This window comes from Phalacrocorax carbo, chromosome 16 (genome assembly GCF_963921805.1).
Source record: "Phalacrocorax carbo chromosome 16, bPhaCar2.1, whole genome shotgun sequence".
Classification (NCBI taxonomy): Eukaryota; Metazoa; Chordata; class Aves; order Suliformes; family Phalacrocoracidae; genus Phalacrocorax; species Phalacrocorax carbo.
The window spans coordinates 5530430-5549982 of record NC_087528.1 but is presented as its reverse complement, the minus strand read 5'-3'; the positions used below and the strand labels follow the sequence as shown (position 1 = coordinate 5549982).

The 19553-nt window shown below is 41.0% G+C and overlaps 1 protein-coding gene across 8 annotated transcripts in view; it reads left to right on the top strand.

The window, feature by feature from the left end:
* PECAM1 (platelet and endothelial cell adhesion molecule 1) overlaps positions 1–12770 on the top strand; it is a 35202-nt gene extending 22432 nt beyond the window's left edge. For 6 of the 8 annotated variants that reach the window (XM_064467007.1, XM_064467004.1, XM_064467002.1 and 3 more), the window contains 2 exons: positions 6385–6407; positions 11206–12770. In XM_064467007.1, the coding sequence (XP_064323077.1) occupies positions 6385–6407; positions 11206–11235 (53 nt within the window). In that variant the 3' untranslated portion in view covers positions 11236–12770. Of the gene's footprint in view, positions 1–411; positions 474–6384; positions 6408–11205 lie in introns of those variants that run through there. The other 2 variants (XM_064467001.1, XM_064467005.1) reach the window with 1 other exon arrangement.
* The last annotated feature ends 6783 nt before the right edge of the window (positions 12771–19553 follow it).

Below are 19553 nucleotides of genomic sequence, written 5' to 3'. Positions count from 1 at the left end.
CTCCCACTCTGACACAGTATTCTGTTTCTGGGGTATCTTTCATGTGAGGGTCTCCAAGTACTTTAGAAAACATTACTTAATTTTCCTTTGTGAGGACTTACAAGGCAATGTTTTATCTCCATTTTACAGCTGAATAAACAGAGAGATTAGGTCATTTGTTTAAGGCAATGTGTTTAGAGAGTGACAACACTGGGAACAGAATTTCAGAATCCTGACTCCTGGCTTGGTGCTGAGCCTGTACGTTGTACTCATTTTTCACAGCCTTGCAGTGAAAAGCAGAATATCCTTTACACTAAAGAATGGGGGTAGGCGCTTCATGTATCAGGATCAGCCGGCAGCATCATGAGAAAAAAAACCAGCTCATTTTAGGGCTGAACCCAAAGGTCACTAATGTTTTGAAATGTTTTTCAGTGAGTGTGATTTGGACCCATTACAAGCTGCAGAAGGTGACTGTATAACCCCTTGCTTTCTGCCAAGGTGTGAAGCTGATTATTACACCTTCCACTATTACTATTTTTGACAAAACGGAATGCATTGTATACTAGAAGGATGTTTTGTGAGATGTAGTGTAAACTCAAGGTTGGTACAGCAGAGCTATAATTCAAATTACTTGTAAGACTGTACTTGCCATGAAGCGGGAACTGCAATAAAATGAGATATGATTGAAAGACTGAGCTGAATTAGCCAGATGATATGCAAACGCCCCTTAATCTTGCAGTCCACCTGCTCTCTTATGCATAACATTCTACAGTTTCAGTTATTCTTGGAAACATAGTAACAGTTTATTGTTTTAATCACGTCTGTTTTTCCTGACTGATATACAGGAAAAGTGTTTCAATTAGATAAGCAGTGCATCACATAGCTATGCAGTTGCTTTGGATACCTATGTTACAATCTATTTAAACGTAACATTTACTTTGGTTTTTAATAGGCTGTGTGACTGCAAGGTGGCAAAGTATAAATGCAGTGGAGGGTTCCTAGGATGTTTCTTTTTAAGTACTTTAATATATATTAATATAAGTATATTAAAGGCCAATTGTGAAAGTTGTTGAACATTACTAGCGGGTGCAGAAGTTGGTTTACCATTATGACCTCCACTATGTTTAAATATTCTTTGAGATTTTTGAGCAAATGCCCAAGAGTACAGTCTATTCGAGGAAGTTAACAGTTCAGACAAACGAGTCCTCTGGGGAAATTACATGAATTTGCAAATTGGTGTCAGCTACTCAGTTTGGCAGATTTAACACCTAAGACCTATGTAACATTTTATTATCATTTGTTTGTAGGTAACTATTGTGGTTTGTGTTTGTTTAATTAGAATTGAGGGCTTCATAAGAAATTTGGTCTTTTCAAGGAGTTGTCCATGCATTCCAGAAATGGTGTCCATTAGAGAGGAAGCTGAAGAGCTGTCAGTAGTTGTTATGTCTGATACAAATCTCTTTGTCTGAGCTAAAATAATTTTCCTCTTCATTCTTCTGATGGCTCTCACTGCTGTCCCCAGTGAGGCAGATGCCATGTCAGTAACCAACTTCTCTTGAATTTTGCGTTCTACAGCTATGCTTGTCTTTATGCCAAATCATGAATCCATAGTGCAGATAATGTTCTGACCTTTCCCAAGCCCCAGGCCTATAGTAGTGTGCTGGGCATCTGCCATTATTCCTTTTTATTTTCCTGGTATTGGCTATGTTGCCTCCTGTTACTATCATTTTAGCGTCTCCATCACACACTATGCTAAGACTTCCCATCCTATCTGCTGTGCTGCTTTCCTTATTCTGAGTACCAGGCCTAAAGAGGTGTTACATTAGACAGAAACAAACTGTCAGATGCACATTTCAAATCCCAGAAGACCTGCATATCGTTAACTACAGTTAACCCGTTAACAGTAGAAAAGGCAGGTCATTTGTGAAATTCAAGTCTAGTCAGGTGTATTTTGATTGAAAGTCAAATAATAGTATGATAGTACTGTAGATAGAGAATGCCTGTCTCTTTAGTTGGATGCTAGATTTCCTCTGATATAATGAGAGGTGGTCTCACTAGCATTGTCTCTGGAAGCAGCTCAAAGAGATGAAGTTGTCCTTGCATTGTTACTGAAAGGTTAGTTTAATTCAGAGAAAGAAGATGGAGTGTTCAGGAAGTTCATCCAAGTATTGATTTAAAACTTTTCCTAGAGCAACAGGCTGTTACTTTAGTATTTTACGTAAAATACCTAAAGCTTAAAGCCTTAGCTTTAAATCAAACCTTATATCCAAATAGCAATCTGGGGAAGGGTCACAGTTAGTACCAGTCAGGTCAATAACATCTTTGTCTAAAAGTCCTACACACCTATCAGGATGAACTAATTTCCTTAAAATACTGCTTTCTCTGGTCGCTCTATGAAAAGGGAAAAGTATATTGGGAGTCAGGAATATCCAGCCCAGTCCCAGAGCTGTTGCGTTTTGTTCAGAAAGAACTGAGACAGTCCAAAACTAAGCAAAACAGGCAATTGTCTAAATCAACAGACTGCCAAGAATGATGAAGTGACTGTGGCCTTGCTGCCTACTTTGCCTGTGCTGGAGTCCCAACAGGCTAGGCTGGCAGCTGATGCTCTTCCTGAGGGAGGGGTCAAGATGTGTCACATACTAAGTTCAGCTGGGTGGGTGGAGGCTCTTTTAGAGGCATGATTTACTTCCATCGCACCTTTCATCCTCCCAACAGGCAGTAGGGGCAGGAAGTCCAAGCATCTCATACTGGTTCTTTATCTCATCTCCACCCTCAGCATTGATCCCAGTTCTTGTGGGGTAGCACAGTTCTGTTCATATTGCTGAGAAGACTAGAGCCAACTCCAGTTCACCAATTTCCTTATATTTTTCTAGTGCGACATGGAAGACAATGTGTTAGTACATTCTTGCTCCTTCAGTGAACTCTGCATTTTGCTCTGTATCAGATCCAAAGCTCTCAGAAGCCAGTGATGCACTGACCTTGATGTGCGCTGAATTGAACTCATAGTGGCTTATTGCAAGATAACTATTCCTGATTTCTTATTAGGAAAACGGAAATCTAGTGAACAAAATGCAGAGACAACCTTTATGCTGCTAAGTCTGGAAAAATGAATTGGTCACTTGGAAGCAACTGCAGTGGCGAGACAGGAAATTCTAAGAATGTCATTGCAACCAACAATGTACTATGGAAAAATAAATATATCCCAGTGGAAAAAAGGCATGAGAAATCCCCATTGCATTCAGTGGTTTGGAACAAACTATTAGAAATCAGTTCTAGAAATCGGGAAATCTGCTCAAATACTTTCCTGCTGCTGAGCCTCAGGCTTAACACCTCTGTACTTAGCCAGAATTTCCCACTGAACGCCTTGTCCAGCATAGAGAAAATTCACAGGGCATTTATTATGTTATTTAAAACTCAGGCCTTATGAGCACACGATATTTGCATGCAGTCCAAAATCATGCAAATAACCTGTCCCTTCTCCAAAACAAAAACTCTTTGGATCTTTAGCTTTCAAGACATATTCTAGACCAAAGCCTGCATCTGTGAGACATTAATCCCAGAGCCAAATGCTTACAATAGCTTCAGCCAACAATTAGGCAAAGCCAGATGGTTTCAGTAAGACACAAACATGCGGGGAGCTTCTGACCTTGCTTGAACCTAAAATGCAAAGCTGAATTGTGTGCATGACCCTGTGTAAGATCTATTCCCAAGCTGCCTGCCAAGATTCTCTGTTAGAAGCTACTGTTCCAATAAAAGGCTTGGCAGAATGTAGTATGTATCTGCAGTTCAGCACCTTCAGTTGAAAATCTAGCATCTTAGCTTTCACCAGTATTGGAGATTGGGTTTGAGATGGATTATGAATTGCAACTGTTTAGGCATATATTCTCTTCTCCATAACCTCTAGCAATGAAAAAGGGCAGAGCAGGTGGGGATGACAGTGTCTTAAATTCCTGCCATTAATGTATTGCTTTGTAAAAATGTGTTTTTGAATTTAAAACCACATCAACTAAAAGCAATAGCTAGCAAGAGTTTAAATCCTTCAGAAATCCATAAAAACACCTACCTTTATTAGGCTTGGGAATCTTTTAGGAATCACCAGCACCTAATCAGTGCTTCAGGTTCAGCTCTGATTCCTTTCACGAAATACGCAGCTTCTTGTTTGCCCTGCTATGGAAGCTTGACCAATTTTTCTGTATATGACTAGAATCCAGTGTATCTGATTTCTCTGTTTTTGTTAGGGAAGGAAATCCAGGTGTCATTTGACAATCTCTTTGTTCTCTTTCATCACGGTAAAATCAGTGTGTTTCCAGTAAAAAACACTTCACATTTCTTAACAGGAATTAAATAAAAATGTTGTAAAAAGATTGACATAGCAAAGAATCAGCAAAAGCACTGCATCATTGTGCTTTCATTAGAGGCTACATGCTGGCTTACCTCATTGTTACTTTTTAGAAATCATATAGCCTTCCAGCAGCACTTTCAAAGGACACAGATTATTACATTCTCCGGGTAGAGATATGATACTAGCTAGAAAGCCACACTATTTTGAAGCTGGGTGACAGATAACAAGGAGGTGGGATATCTGTTATTGTGACCTAGTAGCTTTGGGGTAGCAAACATCCCATTGTTTGAAGTTTGGAATTTATACAAAATTTCTCATTTCCTCCTTCCTGCGAGCACAATACATTCTGACAGAGGACTAAACTACAGCTCGTTAATACCTCACTTCATAAGCCTTACATATAGTTTTGTCCACTTAAAGTCAAGCTTTGATGTAGCACTGGGTCAGCAGTGTTTTTGTTCACTTCTGTCAGCTTTCAGGATACAAAAACCTTTTACATATTTCTCATGTAACTTTTTATTTTGTTTCTTATCAAACTGGCTAAACATATAGGGATCAATCTTGCCAAACATTGAGATCAATTTTATACTGAAATTAAGTTTGTGCACTGGAATAAGGTGCTGTAGTCACCTCAGTTTTCAATCCTTTTCCTAGGCTAAAAATTCTGGGTAGAGCTGTCTTGGAGAAAACTCGCATTGTACAGTGCCAGCAACATTCATGTAGTCTCTCTGTGTTTCAGAAGTTGCAGTCCGATTGTATACTGCGTTCATGGTGCTGCTTTCAGTGAAGCAGAATCACAATCCTCATGTAATAAAAATGTGGATGGTAGAAACTGTGCAAGCGTAACTGCACCAAAAATATACATGGATGTAACCATAAAGGAGAGAGAAAAAGAGACTTTAGCATCGCTGTCTGCAAAGTTAGATTCACCTGTGTTCAGTTGCCTCATTACTTCTGCTGGCTGGTACAGGAGTTTCTAAAGACCTTTATTAAGGTCTGTTTATGGTAGTAGTACTTTTAATAATATCCTTAATTTTGTTACTTCAGAGAACTTTTCAAAATTTATGTAAGTGTTCTGCCTATGGGAGGACTGATGTTATTATTTGCTATTTAAAAAATACATACTTAGAAAAAAACATAGGTTCAGAGACTATCCCCCATTTAGAGAAAAAATATCAGTGAGATTAACCCGGAGCCATAGTCCAAACCCTCTGCTTTGAGCATTAGATTAATTTCCTTAACACAACCTCTCTCCACTGAATTTTATATACTTCCCAAGAAAATATCCTTCAAGATTCAGCACTTACTTTTGTCATGTGAAATATCGTAACAGACCATTCAAAATAGCACTTTTAACAAGACTTGAAGTTGTCTTCTCAAAGTGGAGTTACTCTTCTCATGTCTCTAGATTGTCTTACTTTCAGAGGGCAAAGAAATTTTTAGGTTCAGTATTTGAAGGTATTCTGTGAAACTTCTGAATAGCTAAATTCACTTAAAAAAATAAAAAAAGCCTCAGAGCTAATCTTAAAGTTCGTAAATGATTGTAAATGGAAAGAGCCTGCTGGCTCTCAGGCTTTCATTGGGAACAAGCATCTTTTTATTAATAAAATTTCAGGTGTCTTTGCAGGATCTCACTTGGCTCTGAAAATTGTATCCTATACCGGATTTCTGCAGTACGTTATTTTCCTGGCAAGGATTTGGAAGAGGAAGTATAACACTCATGAGAACTTGCCTCTAAAAGGAAAACTCTTTTTTGTCCAGTAACAGCATGTGCTCTCAGTGGATACTTCTGCTCTAAGCCATAATCAGGAAAGCTGTCGAACATATACTGTTCAGCGTGGTCTTTGAAATGTCTGTCCCACCCATGTACTTGAATTAAGCTATTGCCTGGATATACTTCTTAGGATCAGGTCTTGAACCTTAGTTGTAGGTAGCAATTTTACATCATCGCAAGGTGAACAAAAAATGTTAGATTAAACACAAAAGTCTATTTTCTGGAACATAGAACAGATCACTCTGCAATGTGCCATTTTATAATTCATACATTGTATTTTATTTTGCAGATTCTGTGGAAAACAGGCATTCTGTAAGTATACATTTTATGCAAGCAGTTAAATATAGGGCAATTGGATTCAGATTATTGTGTATATAGTGAGCTAGTGTTCGAGTGTTGCTACATTTTAATTGTTTATTTGTTGTTCAGGACCTTTACTGGATGGCTAGTGGGCAATCCTTTCATATATATTCCTACTAATCAGGCTTTCAGTACTACGTTTATAGAATAGTCAGCTTTAAAAGTCCATGGAACTGACTGGTCTTAAGTAGTGCTGGTACAGGAGGTAGATGACAAATAATGATCTTCCAAGAATTTTGTGTTGAGCATCTGCACAGCTTTTGGTATATGCCACAAATATTCATGCTGACAGAATGGCACAAGGTTGGTTTCTGGTTGCCTCAGGTTCCTGATGGACCTGAGACACTCCAGATTTGCACTGGTAAGGCCTCACCTCAAGTGCTGTGTGCAGTTTTAGGTGCCACAGTACATTAAAGATATAAAGCTACTAGAGAGTGTCCAGAGGAGGGCCGCGAAGTTGGTGAAGGGTTTGGAGGCGAAACTGTACGATGAGTGGTTAAAGTCCCTTGGTTTGTTCAGCCTGGAGCAGAGAAGGCTGAGGGCAGCCCTCATGGTGCTCGGCAGCTTCCTCACAAGGGGAGGAGGAGGGGCAGGCGCTGATCTCTCCTCTCTGGTGACCAACAACAGGACCCGAGGGAATGGCAGGGGGATGTGCCAGGGGAGGGTTTAGGAAATATCAGGAAAAGGTTCTTCCCCCAGAGGGTGGTGGAGCCCTGGAACAGGGAGGCATCATGGCACCAAGCCTGGGGATATTCAAGAAGCACTTGGACAAGACCCTCGGAGACATGGTGTGAATTTGGGGTTGTTCTGTGCAGGGACAGGAGTTGCAGTCGATGATTTAAAAAAAACCAAAATATGCAGACCGGGTGTTTTTTCTGCTATCCACTTTGTGACTTTGGAACTTGTACTTACTTAAAAAGAAAAAGAGAGAGAGGCTCATAAATAAGAATCACAATAGCACAGTCTACGTCAGCTTATGGCATCCATTTGAGTTTTGAAAGGCTCCATCAGCACCAATATCCCCATGGGATAAAAAGCAGCCCATTGTATTATTTACAGACACTGGCAGTGCACTGAAGGTCAGAGACTATATTACAGTAAACAGATATATATTAACAGGCCAGTAGGGTTTATAGTATCATTGTCTCTCTCAGTTTAAAGGTTTGTTTTTATTCTTCGCTCTCTATTTTCTAAAAATAAATGGAGCTGAACCCTCCTCTGGGTTATACCAGGCATTCCTTGGAGAGTCACACAGAGGAAGGTTTGTCCCTGTCCAACACAAAAGATAAAATAGTCAAGAGTGGCTGTGATAGACATCTGGTGTAAGCTCAGGGTGGAAGTTGTCTTTTTTTTTTCCACACCCTATATAATTTATAATGGACATTGGATAAAAGACTAAAGTTGTATGAAGATTCTTCTGTTTTCTTTTCCTATGGCCAATGTGAGTAAAAAAAATCTTTCCATGGAAGTATAACGAGGCTGCTTCAATGAAAATACACCGACTACCCCATGTAGATCACTTTCATCATAACTAACTGGGCTATTAAGGCTTGCTAAACCAGACAATCTATGAAGTAATTTAGATTAAAGGGAGAATAGTGTCAGCTGAGGGTAGTATTTTTTGTGTTGTCTGTACAAACTGCTGTTAACAGTAGGAGAGTAATAAAACTAGTTACTCTGTAAAACTAATCCCATTTTCAGAAACGCCCCAAAGAAAAGTCAGCTTTGTAACACTTGCACATATTACTTGAGTTTTCCTACAAGTAGCCTTACTCAGTTCACATCTGTGACATAGTCCCCTCTTCAGATAGTGTTCAGGTCTCTAACATAGTAACTAATCCTTTTTTAAAAAATTATTAGTGCTTTAAAGGAGATGCAAAAAAACAGCCAGATCCTGATCTTCTGCTTCTTAAATTCCCACTTCTATTCCCAATAAAGCATGTGAGAAAAAGCAGCAACATCCCTCTTTTGAACTCTGCAGATAAGTGACCTAAAGTTGAATTGGGCAGATAAATTTCTTAATAGATTTTCCATCCCCCCTATTGGCCTCTCCGCACTTTTCAGGCAACATAGATGAGTACAGAAGAGGCAGGGAGCTACTAAACTGCTTTTTATCATTTTCTTGTAAATGTTTTTTTTTTCTGTAGATCATTTTCACACAGTGCTTAACTGTGTTGTACCTCAGAGGTTTGGTCCAAAAGAGGAGTTTTTGATCCTACTCATGAAAAGGAAAATGCTCCTTATAAAGTGATCAAGTGGCTTAAACTTCCTCCTCAGCTGTTCTGCTTCTTTATAGCCAAATGAAGTATTTGGCTCAGAGCTGAAGTTGCTTTCAATCTGCTACTCCCTCAATTTGTGAGTGAAAGGAGGTCTTCAGGAGCCAGAATAGTCAGCTGGCATCTTAATGACATGAAATGCCAGATGGATTACTTAGCTATAGTCACCTGTCAAAAAACTTACAGAATTTGGCTCTGTTTAGGAGGTAGTAGGTATTCCAGAAGTGTGGGACAAAGGGCGCCATAGCAGAGAGAGTGTTTTGCTAAGAGCTGTTTTCAGAGACAGGAGGATGTGCAACCTTTTTGTTTCAGTAGTGATGGTGGAGACTTGACATCAGATCCTGCTGTCCTTTTCGCTCTCTAAATTCAAATGGCCATGCGGGTTTCACTCCTCAGATAAACTCTGTTAAGTTATTCAGTTCTGCATTGATCTTCCAGAAGTCACAGGCAAAACAGAGTACTGCACTGTGGAAAAGAAAGATGAAGCAAATCATTTTAATGAGTGCTAGGCCCTGCTCCCTGCATTTGCCCCTATGTAGCTTCTGTCACAATAAATATAATCCAGCATGGAAATTTAGGAACTTTGCTTTATCGTCACTGAGAGACGATTACAAAATTGAGCTCAAGGCTTCAGTAAGCACTGTGTACTGACAATAGGTGTTGTGTTACACAGAAGCATTTTCAGTGTTCGTATTATGTCAAGAAAGGTGGTGTGTTAGAAAAACAATCAGTTAAAGTTTGAATTATTTCAATTGTATGAAGGCCCAATTGCAGTACAGGTTCTGACTGACCTGCAGTCCAGAGTACCTTGAACCTGAATGTCTTGGACTTTTAGGTCATTTTGAAATGAACCTAAAGTTTTGGGTTGGGGTTGCTTCCTTCTTTCTCCTCCATTTCAGAAATTTGTATCTTAAATGCCATCCATAGGAAGTATTTGCAAAAGAAATGAATTACTTAGAGAGGAACTGGGAGGAGGTTTCCTTCCTGAAATCAGAGCTGGCAATCTTTCTAAGTTATTTAATGGTCCCAGTTTCTGAAAACATACTGAAGGAAATATCTTAACAATGAGATAGCCACTTCGCCAAATACTAATTGGTATTGTGTCAGATTTACCTCAGTGGTACATTCTGACTTCATATCTCCTCCTCCCCCATTACCTCTTAGATGTGTGTGTGTGTTTGTTTGTTTGATTCTGTCCTAGGGGTACATGAGGACTAGCAGCCTCAGTCAGGACGTAGTGTACTTTTAGCTGCCTTTAGTTCAACCTCAGAATGTACCCTCTGCGACAGAAACCTGTACAATTTACATCTATTCAGAGAAATTTCTGTTGTGGTTTTTTTTTCAGCTACTTTCTCATCTTACTCAAGTGATCCCAAAAGTATCTTGTAAATTCCCAGTGGTAAATGGATTGCTTTGCATTGCCAGCACAACATAGCCAGCTCCAAAGGGGGACCTAGCATGTGTTTAACTGTGCACAGTAACATGGCACAATAGTTTAAGACAGGAAATTAAGATGAAGGATGTATCCATTTAAAATTGGGGGGGGGGGGGGGGGGGATTTCAGGCAGTCAGGATATGAAAAACAAGGTGAAACTCTGAAATAAACAGTGAATTATAAACCAGGAATTCCTGCCTCTGACTCATGGGGCAAATCCTTTGGGGGTAAGTCCACAAAAAGAATTAGGCGCCTCAGTGCTGACAGACTGAACTATTAGGTTAGAGGCCATCACGTACTCTTAGCAGATATTTGCTGGAGGAAGACTTGCTTTGGCAACTGATGTCAGGAAGGACTTGACAGTTGTGAGCCCTCAGTGCAGAGAATTATTTCTGCCATATAATGTAAAGCCAATGAAGTTTGGGATCTCTCTTCGCCCCTTCCCATTGTCTAGCACAGAGTCTCTGTCTACACCCTGCCTTTTGTGGTTCTCAGTGCCAGGTTTCGATGTCCCTGCTGTGTACTGAAGATCACCTATTCAAAGGAGCAAAGTCTCGTAGAAACATGCTGTCTAAAAGTTGAACGCTGCATTGCTCACTGTTGAGATGCCCAAATGCTTCTTAGGAAAAGGTTCTAATTCTTGCGGAATTGAAGATGGGGCCCTAAATGTGGCAACTGGGCATCTACTAGTCAGTAAGGGATCTGACTTTCAGATTTGTTGAGTGCCAGGTCCCATAAGAATCCAACTTTTATCAGTAAGTGCCCAGTTGCAGATGGTGATAAACAGTATTGCAGTCTAGCCTGTAACTGTTAACCTAAATATCCCACTGTCCTATTTCCTTTTTTAATCTGATGAAAATAATACTAATATCTCCCCAGGGAATTATGAGTATTTATTAGCTCACTGTACAGTGCTCAAAGGAATATGGTACTATATTTAAAATTTTTGTATTGATCAAAAAGGGTAGGAGAGGGCAGGGGGACATTTATATTCATACCTTTTTTTTTTTCTCTCCTTTTTTGGTCTTGTTGCCAACAGAGAACACATGGACATCCTGATGCTACTTAGAACAGTCATCTCAAACACCATCTGGGAGAAGAAAACAAGCCAAGATGGAAGATGTTGCAAATGTTTCAAAAGCTCTGCAGCACTTATTTATGAGTTTGCCAGGCTCTTCTTTTCAAAGTTTATTTCCTCAGGGGGAACAATAGAGATGTTCCTAAAGCATTTAATGGAAAAAATTACAAATAAAAATTCTCATAGGAAAGTGGCTCTAGAAACCACTGACCTAGGTTCCCATTTTTAATTTCTCCTGCTAATGCAGTGTTGCCTTTCCAGCCTCCAATTCATTCTGCTCTGAGGAAATACAAGGGGAAGCTACAGCTGAGGACGTACATTTCTACAGTACAGCAACTACTGTGATGCTAGTAGGATGTAGAAATATCTAAGCTTGCTTTAAACTAGCTATCTTGGTTATCGGTAACACTCTACTGTGGCAGATCAGAGCTCAGCACAGCTTGGCCAGCCATGTATGTGCTCTGACATAACCTTGCAGCTTGTGCTGCACTCCCTGTGCTGCAGCAGCTGGACTGCTACCAGTCTTGGAGCCAGGTAATTTATAGCTCACTCAGATGCTACACTGCAATGAGGGCCTAACAGAAGAGCGAGCTCTGAGCTCCGTAAAAACTTGAAACTGTTCAGAGATTCAGTACTTTACCAAGTGCTTCTATCAGTAGAGGCACAAATATTCTTTATTCTTTGCTAAATTGCTTCTTCCCTTTAAAAGTTCTGATGTTTGTTGGTTAGTTTGGTGTGATGGTTCTTCAAGGAATGATTGCCCATCACAGTTCTTTTGGATGATGCAAAATATAGGTCTTGAGTGGGTGGATATACTACACCCAGGTCAGTGAGTTTGTACCTGAAAATCCTGTTACGTATAATCCTTATTCCATTGATTTTTAGGAGAGATGTGAAGTCGTACTTCTGTCCAGTTTGTCCACTATGGAACTCCATACCTATCCTTTTTCTTTGTAGTATGATAAAACACTAACTAACATGGATCCAGCCTGGACCTGGATCTAATCTTTGCAGCTCATGTTTATCTCAGTTGCATTAGTTTAAAAAAACCCACAAAACAAAACAGGAAAAGCACTGTCCCCAACCCCGTAACCAGCTGGTCTTTCACACTGCAGTTGCTCTCCTTTTCTTACTGCAGATTAAATTACTACAAGATCTGGGCCACAGGTAAGAAGGTTCTCATTTTAATTAGAAAATAGTGAAAGAGAGGACATGGATTTGTATATACATATATAGTTATTGCTTTAAGCATCGCATCAAAAGCGCAAAACCAGCAAGAAATACAACACAGTTTTATATTCTCATTCCAAATGTTTAAATTTTCAAGCTCCAGTTACTGGCTAATATCTCTAATTTATTGTTCCCTATGCAAATGTTGTTTGTATCAAAAGCCTTTCACAAATTACTGACTTCATAGCGCTCTTCTGTTGACAAATGTTCATTCTAGCATCCCATCAGTGTCCGTACAAATGCAGTAGTATAAGGAATGTGAAAAGGTATTTTAATAAAGAAAACTCTGAGTTGAACTTTGCACTGGATCTTGCATGTTCATATTAGTGACCACTTGCAAATGAATGCCTGTAAAATTTTTTATTAGTGATGACCCGTATAGATATATCGTTTAAATCTGCATACGGAAGATGTCATCAATGCAAGAAGTGATTCCAGGCATTAGATCTGTTGCCATGAACCAGTTTAGCAGCAGGTAAATGCACTAAATTGGTTTGAGAGTTGAGCATGGGAGTGCTTGCATTCACGAGTCCTTTGCTAAATTATGAAGGTAAAACTTATTCCACAAACCTTTCCACAGTCCCTGGCACAGGTCAGCAAAGTGCTGGTTTCTGGAAAGTTTCAGAGTGCTGTCTGGTCATGACAGAGCAGCAATAGGACAGTTCATGGAACTATTTCAGCTTGACTCTTGGCTGGAATCCTAAACTGTTTTGGGTTTAGCCTGTAACAAAAGTTGTTTGACCTACTGAAACTTATCTGAACTGTCCACTTCTTAGAGTGCTGTGCGCTGCTTTAGGGGCTTCTGTTTTGTCTTACAGATATACCAAAAATGTTTTTAAATATGGAACATTAGATCAGCATACATCTCCAGTGAAGACAAGGTCAATGGGCCCATGAAGTAAACAGCTACACAAGGAGTCCAAATCTCCTGTTATGGGCATGTCGTCTGGATGCCAAACAAGCCTCATTGTCCCATTGGAAACATTTGGGAAATAAGTCTTGAATCTGTTACTGAAACAGATTAAAGCCCAGATTAGAGCTCAAACAATACATTATTGAAAAACAACAACAAAAAAAATCAGATTTCTACGTTGTCACTAAGTTGAGCTTAACAAAGATAAAATGAGGTGTGTTGCTAAATATGTACTTTTTGAGAAGACAGAAGGTATGGAACATCCTCAGGGCCTTTGTGGCATGCCTTGTCTGAGCAGTTCCACTGACAGTGCCCCATCCTGCTTGCCACTAAGCAAGTTCAGAAAGAGGTTTACCCATTCCACTTGGTTAACTTTATAATATTACTATTGCAGAGCAGAAGCTTTAGGGATGAGATACAGAAATGCTTTAAACCAACAGACTCTTCTTCCTTGCCACCGCTAATTTTTTTCATTTCCAGCAAACTAGCGGCTGCTTATTTTCTTGCCTAATGTAAGTATTCTTCCGTGTGCCTTTTCGTCGAAAAATCAGTGATGATGTGCTGTCTGGTTCGTGCTGGAAACTACCTGACAGGGCCACGGGGTGCGGAGCTCGGCCGTCTGTCTGTTGCCGCTTTGGTGTCGCCTGTGCCCAGGGCGGGAGGCACCTTGTCCCGGCGCCGCGCTGGGTCCCCTCCCCTCTGCTGCAGCGCGGCTGCTCCGTCCAGCGGCACCCCACAGCCTCCGGCGTCGATCCGGTGCTGACCCCTGGTGGCAACCGGCCCCTCCTGCCCCGGGTGGTCCCTGCCCGGGACGGGGCGGCCGGCTCAGGCGGAGCGAGCGGGGTGCTAGTGGGCCGGGGGGCTGCAGGGCCGGCCCTGGTTTCTGGGCCAGGTTCTAACTTTTTTACGTCTAGCTGCATAAAATAAACTGAGCCTTATGACTTTTATTCCTGCAGTGGTATGACCTCTTCAGCTGGACCTCTGCCACTCTTAAAGAACAGTTTTCAAAATGCAGCGCAAACCTACCAACCATGACTTCTCTCTCGCATAGGTTAGTGACTCGTTGCTGGTGCACTACTGCCGTGAAGAGTAAACATCCTCTTCATCGGTGGGTGAATGAATACCCGTGGTGCATTTACTTTTCTGGGCTGCTATGTGCTTGTTCTAATTGCTTCTTTGTGAGCTTGGTTTAGTTCGGGTTTTTAATGTTGCAATTCCTCACTAAGCTGTCTTGCATCATAAGCCCCTGGCTTTTGGGGGCTGGGGAAGTAATGCTGTCACACTCTCTGCAGCCATTCTGTTGTGAGGGAGAGGACAGGTCCAGGGAAAGGACTCAAAGTTTGAGGAGAAAAGAGGTATCAAATGAAAAAAAAAAAACAAACCACCAATTAAACTAGAGATCAAACTGAAAGTAGTAAAGTATCAGTACTGATTTAAAACGCTAGCACATTTTGTTATTTAGAATTTCAAGGCCTTTCTGAATAGTCTGGTGAAAGCAGAATAAACATAATTTTTACTGTTATTTGGGAGGTAATAGGCAAGTTGTCATGTCTAAAGAATCACAAAGAATGGGGCTTATTGTCTTCATGCCTTGAAATGCTCTGCTCTAAATCACATGAAAAAAAGATTAGCGTCTAGCAAACATGAGAATGATGCTTGTATGGGAGGCTTCAATTAAACACGAGCATTTATATTTATAGAGATAATTTGTTTTCTCACCAGCCACAGGCATGCTGAGTGGGAAGGCTGAAATAATTCTCACCATTACAGGAAATAATCACTGTAGTTAAGTTTTAAATGTAATAGCAAAAGAAATTATGGTTTCCTCAGGGAGGGAGTCACCTGCAAAGTCTGATGACAGACAAACGGAATAACAGCGTGCAACTGAAAGATTTAACACAAATCAGCAAAGGTCTAGGCAGCCACTGCAAAGGCACTGAGAATATGCCCCGACCAAGCTGGGGTCTGCAGCAGCACTGTGAAGCTGCAATGGTGATTGTTAGAAATGGACATCGCACAGCATCCTGGGTCTGACCACATTCCCAAGGTTAAGAGGAATTCAGATCCAAAAGGTGTTGTTTGAGGAGTAGTTCCACAAATAAACTATTACTTACGGTAAAGATAGAATCTGGCTTTGAAATTAATATATTAGTAATATATTTCTGTGTAATCTTGAATATATGAGAGTGCTAGATGAAATCAGGGCCTCCTTTTGGGCAATGAAAATGTGACAATTTTTTCACTGGACAAAAACCAGGAGTAACCAGTGTGACAGTTCACCATCCTCTGGTTACTGCCCTGATTTTTCTGTAGTTGTTTTTTTGGTTTAATGTTTTACTCAGGAGATGAAGGGAGATCTCAGTATGAAGGCTTATTACAGGGAAGAAAGTAAGTGAAAAGAAGATGAAAGGAAAGATGGAGTGAGCAGGGCTGGGGGAGAGAACTCCCCCAGACTGTGGAAGGTTTGGGAAGAAACAACCCATCAGTCCAGTCACCTTAACAGCTCTACACTTTATGGTGTTGGTGATGCTCTGGGGAACGTGTTGTGGCAGAATCGTACTGTGGAAGTGGCTCGTCCCAACCATTCATGTGTTTATAGTAGTCCTGTGACCGCTAGGAGAAGTAGAAAATATACTTGTTAATAAAAAGCTCTTTTGCAGGTAACAGCACCATTGATCCAAGAAGACAATAGGTTAATTTCAACTGCTGCTGTCAGTGTGTTAGTCCTGTACAGGGACATGTAGTCAAGAGGCACTGAGGAGCCTGTCTGAAGTACAGCTGCTTTAACAGACTATGGTATTGACACTGGGAGTGTGCATCTTCAAAAGAAAACATTGTAGTACACTGTTATTTAGCTGGCATAATCCAAGCCCTGTTCAGTGCTTGCAGAGGAACTGACTCTGTGACTGCTGAAATAGCCTGTTTGCACAAAGCACTTACCAACACTTGCATAAGGAGAGCTTGGCTTTAAATCCTCTGCACTGGCTTTTTGTTTATTAATTTTTTAACTACATGCAGAGCCAAGTCTCCACTGCAACTGACACAGTTTTGTTTTGCAAATCAATGAGACAGCGCTACAAGGGCAGAAAAGTCTCGCCTGTGAACTTCATCTTGTCCAGAGCTGCCAAACTGATGTCCCTGACTGGCTACTGTCTTCACAGAACTAATCGGTGCCAAATGTCTGAACTCCCCTGAGGCTCTCACCATCCACCCAGGCTGTTCCCTAGTGGGAGCTTCTGGGATAGTTCAGGCTCCAGCCAGCACTAAGTTGTGGAAATGTGTCCTCTCCCAAATGCAATCACCACTTTTCCAGCCCCAGCTTTTCCTTAGGGAACTCTCTGCTCTATCTGGGGATAAGTGCTTCCAAGGCAGTGAAAATGAGAGCTGCTGGCCCATCCTCAGGAGTGGAGGGGTCAGAGAGGTTGACGTCAATGGGACAAAGGTGAGGGTTTTGTAGTAAGTGGGCTGAGTCATGGTATTACTGGAAGGGATGAGCCTGGCATCCCTGCTTGATAATAGACTGTGAGTGTCTAATGGAAGAAAAAATTGTCAAGTCTATTAAGGTGTGGTCACAGTGTAAGTCAATTAATGAAAATTACAGCCACATGGATTATTAAATTAACATGAGATTGTCAATAGGAAATATAGATTGCTTTTGAATAATTTAAAATTATTTAAAGCACAGTCATAATGAAAATCTCAATGTCTCCATAATGCAAAACTTAGTTTTGATTTTATTACTGTTTGAGTTGTTTTTTATGTATTCTGTTTCAACTTCATGATTGTTAAAGGAACAGGAGCTTTAAAGAGCAAGACATTCTTATTTAGGAATGCCAAAAGCTGCAAAAGCTGTTATGAGGTAAAAGCTCACAGGTGGCTGGAGGTGAGCTGTGATTCTGCAGTGTGATCCATGTCAGAACTGAAATCAGGTAAAGCCAAGTGTGTCTAAAAGCAGCCCTTTTAGACCCCAAAACCCCCAAAATGATAGATCAAATTTTCTACCCACTGAAAATTCTGTTATGTATAAGCCTTATTCCAGGTCAGGTGATCAGGACGAGGCAGCCTGTATTGCTTTAATTACTTTGGCCAGTAATGACAATACTTCTTACAAGCAAGTTGGACCTGCTGTGCCTGATACTCCTATAACCTCACCACACGTGGGCACTGCCACTTGAGCTGTGGCCTCCAGATAAGGATTTAACATTTTGCACTGCCCTGGACTCCTGGAAATGCCTGCATACAGGCAAAGAGAACCGGGGTGAACTACCTCCCTGGCTGCAAATTCCAGACAAATTTGGTGAACAGAGCTCAGCCCTGACTCAGGGCATTCCTCAGGGCTGGCAGAACAAATCTAAACGTACTTACAGCATGTGTTGGCACTCTTGAAAAACTGGTTCCACCTGAGGGTGCTGAGCCTGTAACAGCCTCCAGACAATTTACACCCCCCCACCCTTCCCCAGCTGGAAGTCAGAGACCTTAAGGGAGCAGAGAGGGGAAATATGCAGACTTATGAAAAGAGATTTATGTTCCTCCTAGGGACTAGTTGATCTCTACAGAAGGATGGTATGTTCAGCATGACTGAAAATATTAGCTGGCTCAGCCCTGAAACCTCAGAACATTGCGTACGCTGCTTAAATCCAGTTTAGTCATTGCTGGAGGGAGGTAAGGCTGCCCTATTAGAAAACAACCCCAACACACACCTATGCTTTGTCAAACAAGAAACACCGAAAGGGTTTGCTTTAACCTCTCTTCTCCTTTCTTTTCCTTTCTTTCTTTTTTTTTTCTTTTCTGAATTCTGATTTTTCTTCTGACTGTTCCAGGATGAATCACACAGTCCTACGTGTCTATCTGTATACCGAATGGGACTGTGGAAAGCGGACCTGACTAATGTCCCCTGCAAGGAGAAAATGACAACTGATACTTTTTAATTACAGGTTTCCTGCATTATGGTCTAGTTTTTCAGCTTATAATCATTAACAGTATAATAGAGACTTAAGTAAATTGCTGCCTTTTCCTCTTTTGTAGCATATATAGGTCAGATTTTCATGTTTAACTGTTATTATCTCTGACATGCTAATTAGCGCACTGACTAGCTGACAAAGGTCACATCTGTGTCTTCTTCATTACATGCAACCATGGATAGGTCTGTGTGCTCACACCAAGTGATTCTCCTAATTGCTGTGTCTTCTGGAGTAATTTCCACCAGGGCAAAATCACTAGTTTGTCTTGGTAACTGCTTTACACCTGCTTTGTACTTAGGTCAGTGAAAGGCAAGGTTGGGCAAAGGAGTGTCAGCAGTCATCACATCCACAGCACACATCCCCTCTTCTGCACTTCATAAGTCACAGCAATCATGCTTCATGCATCCTTGACTTTTCAAGCTCTGTGCAGTTGCAGTCAAAGGGATGAAGTTGTTGCCTTTCCATGGGGAAATGAATGGAGCTTTTATTCCCCGTCTTTGACCAAAGCACTTAGATGGTTTTAGGCCCAGCAGATTGTTTCTAATAGCAGGCAAAATTGATCACTCAGGTACTTTGATGCAGCTCTTTTATTGACAAAGAAAGTACAAAATTCTGTTTCCTTGAACAGAAAAGGAATCAGACAATAGGAGATACTTTCTCTGCATGCAATTGCAATCCTTTCAGCCAGCACTTTATCCAGAAGCACTCCACCAGCTTTTTTTCTCAAGGTCATTCTTGCAGAGTTTATCTATTTCTGCCTGGTTTTTAAAGAAGTCTGCTCCTGTCAGACCATAGGAGCACACAGCTGCTCCAAGCACTGCCAACCTCCCCACACCTTCAAAGCCCAATGTTTCAGCTGGGAGAAAGCCTGATGCATTAGCTTCTCCTCCAGGTTTGCCCTTTTGCCTTCTTCCTTAGGGTGGCTGTTCCTGTTCCAGCTGCCTGCTTCTGTAGGAGAGCTTGTTTGTTTCTTACATAAAAGAATGAGAGGCAACATTAAAACTGTTGGGGTCATAAGCTTTTGCCTGTGTCTGGATGGCATTAGGGTTAGATAGTATGTGTCTTTGTGCTGACAAAGAGTAAGACCTTTGCACACTTACTGTCGGTGGCGAGGAGCAGGCTTATGTGATGGAATTGGGGTGAGGTGAGATTCCTACTGCCCAAGTGAAGTTTTTACTATATGCTCCCCTTGCCAAGAGAGAGAA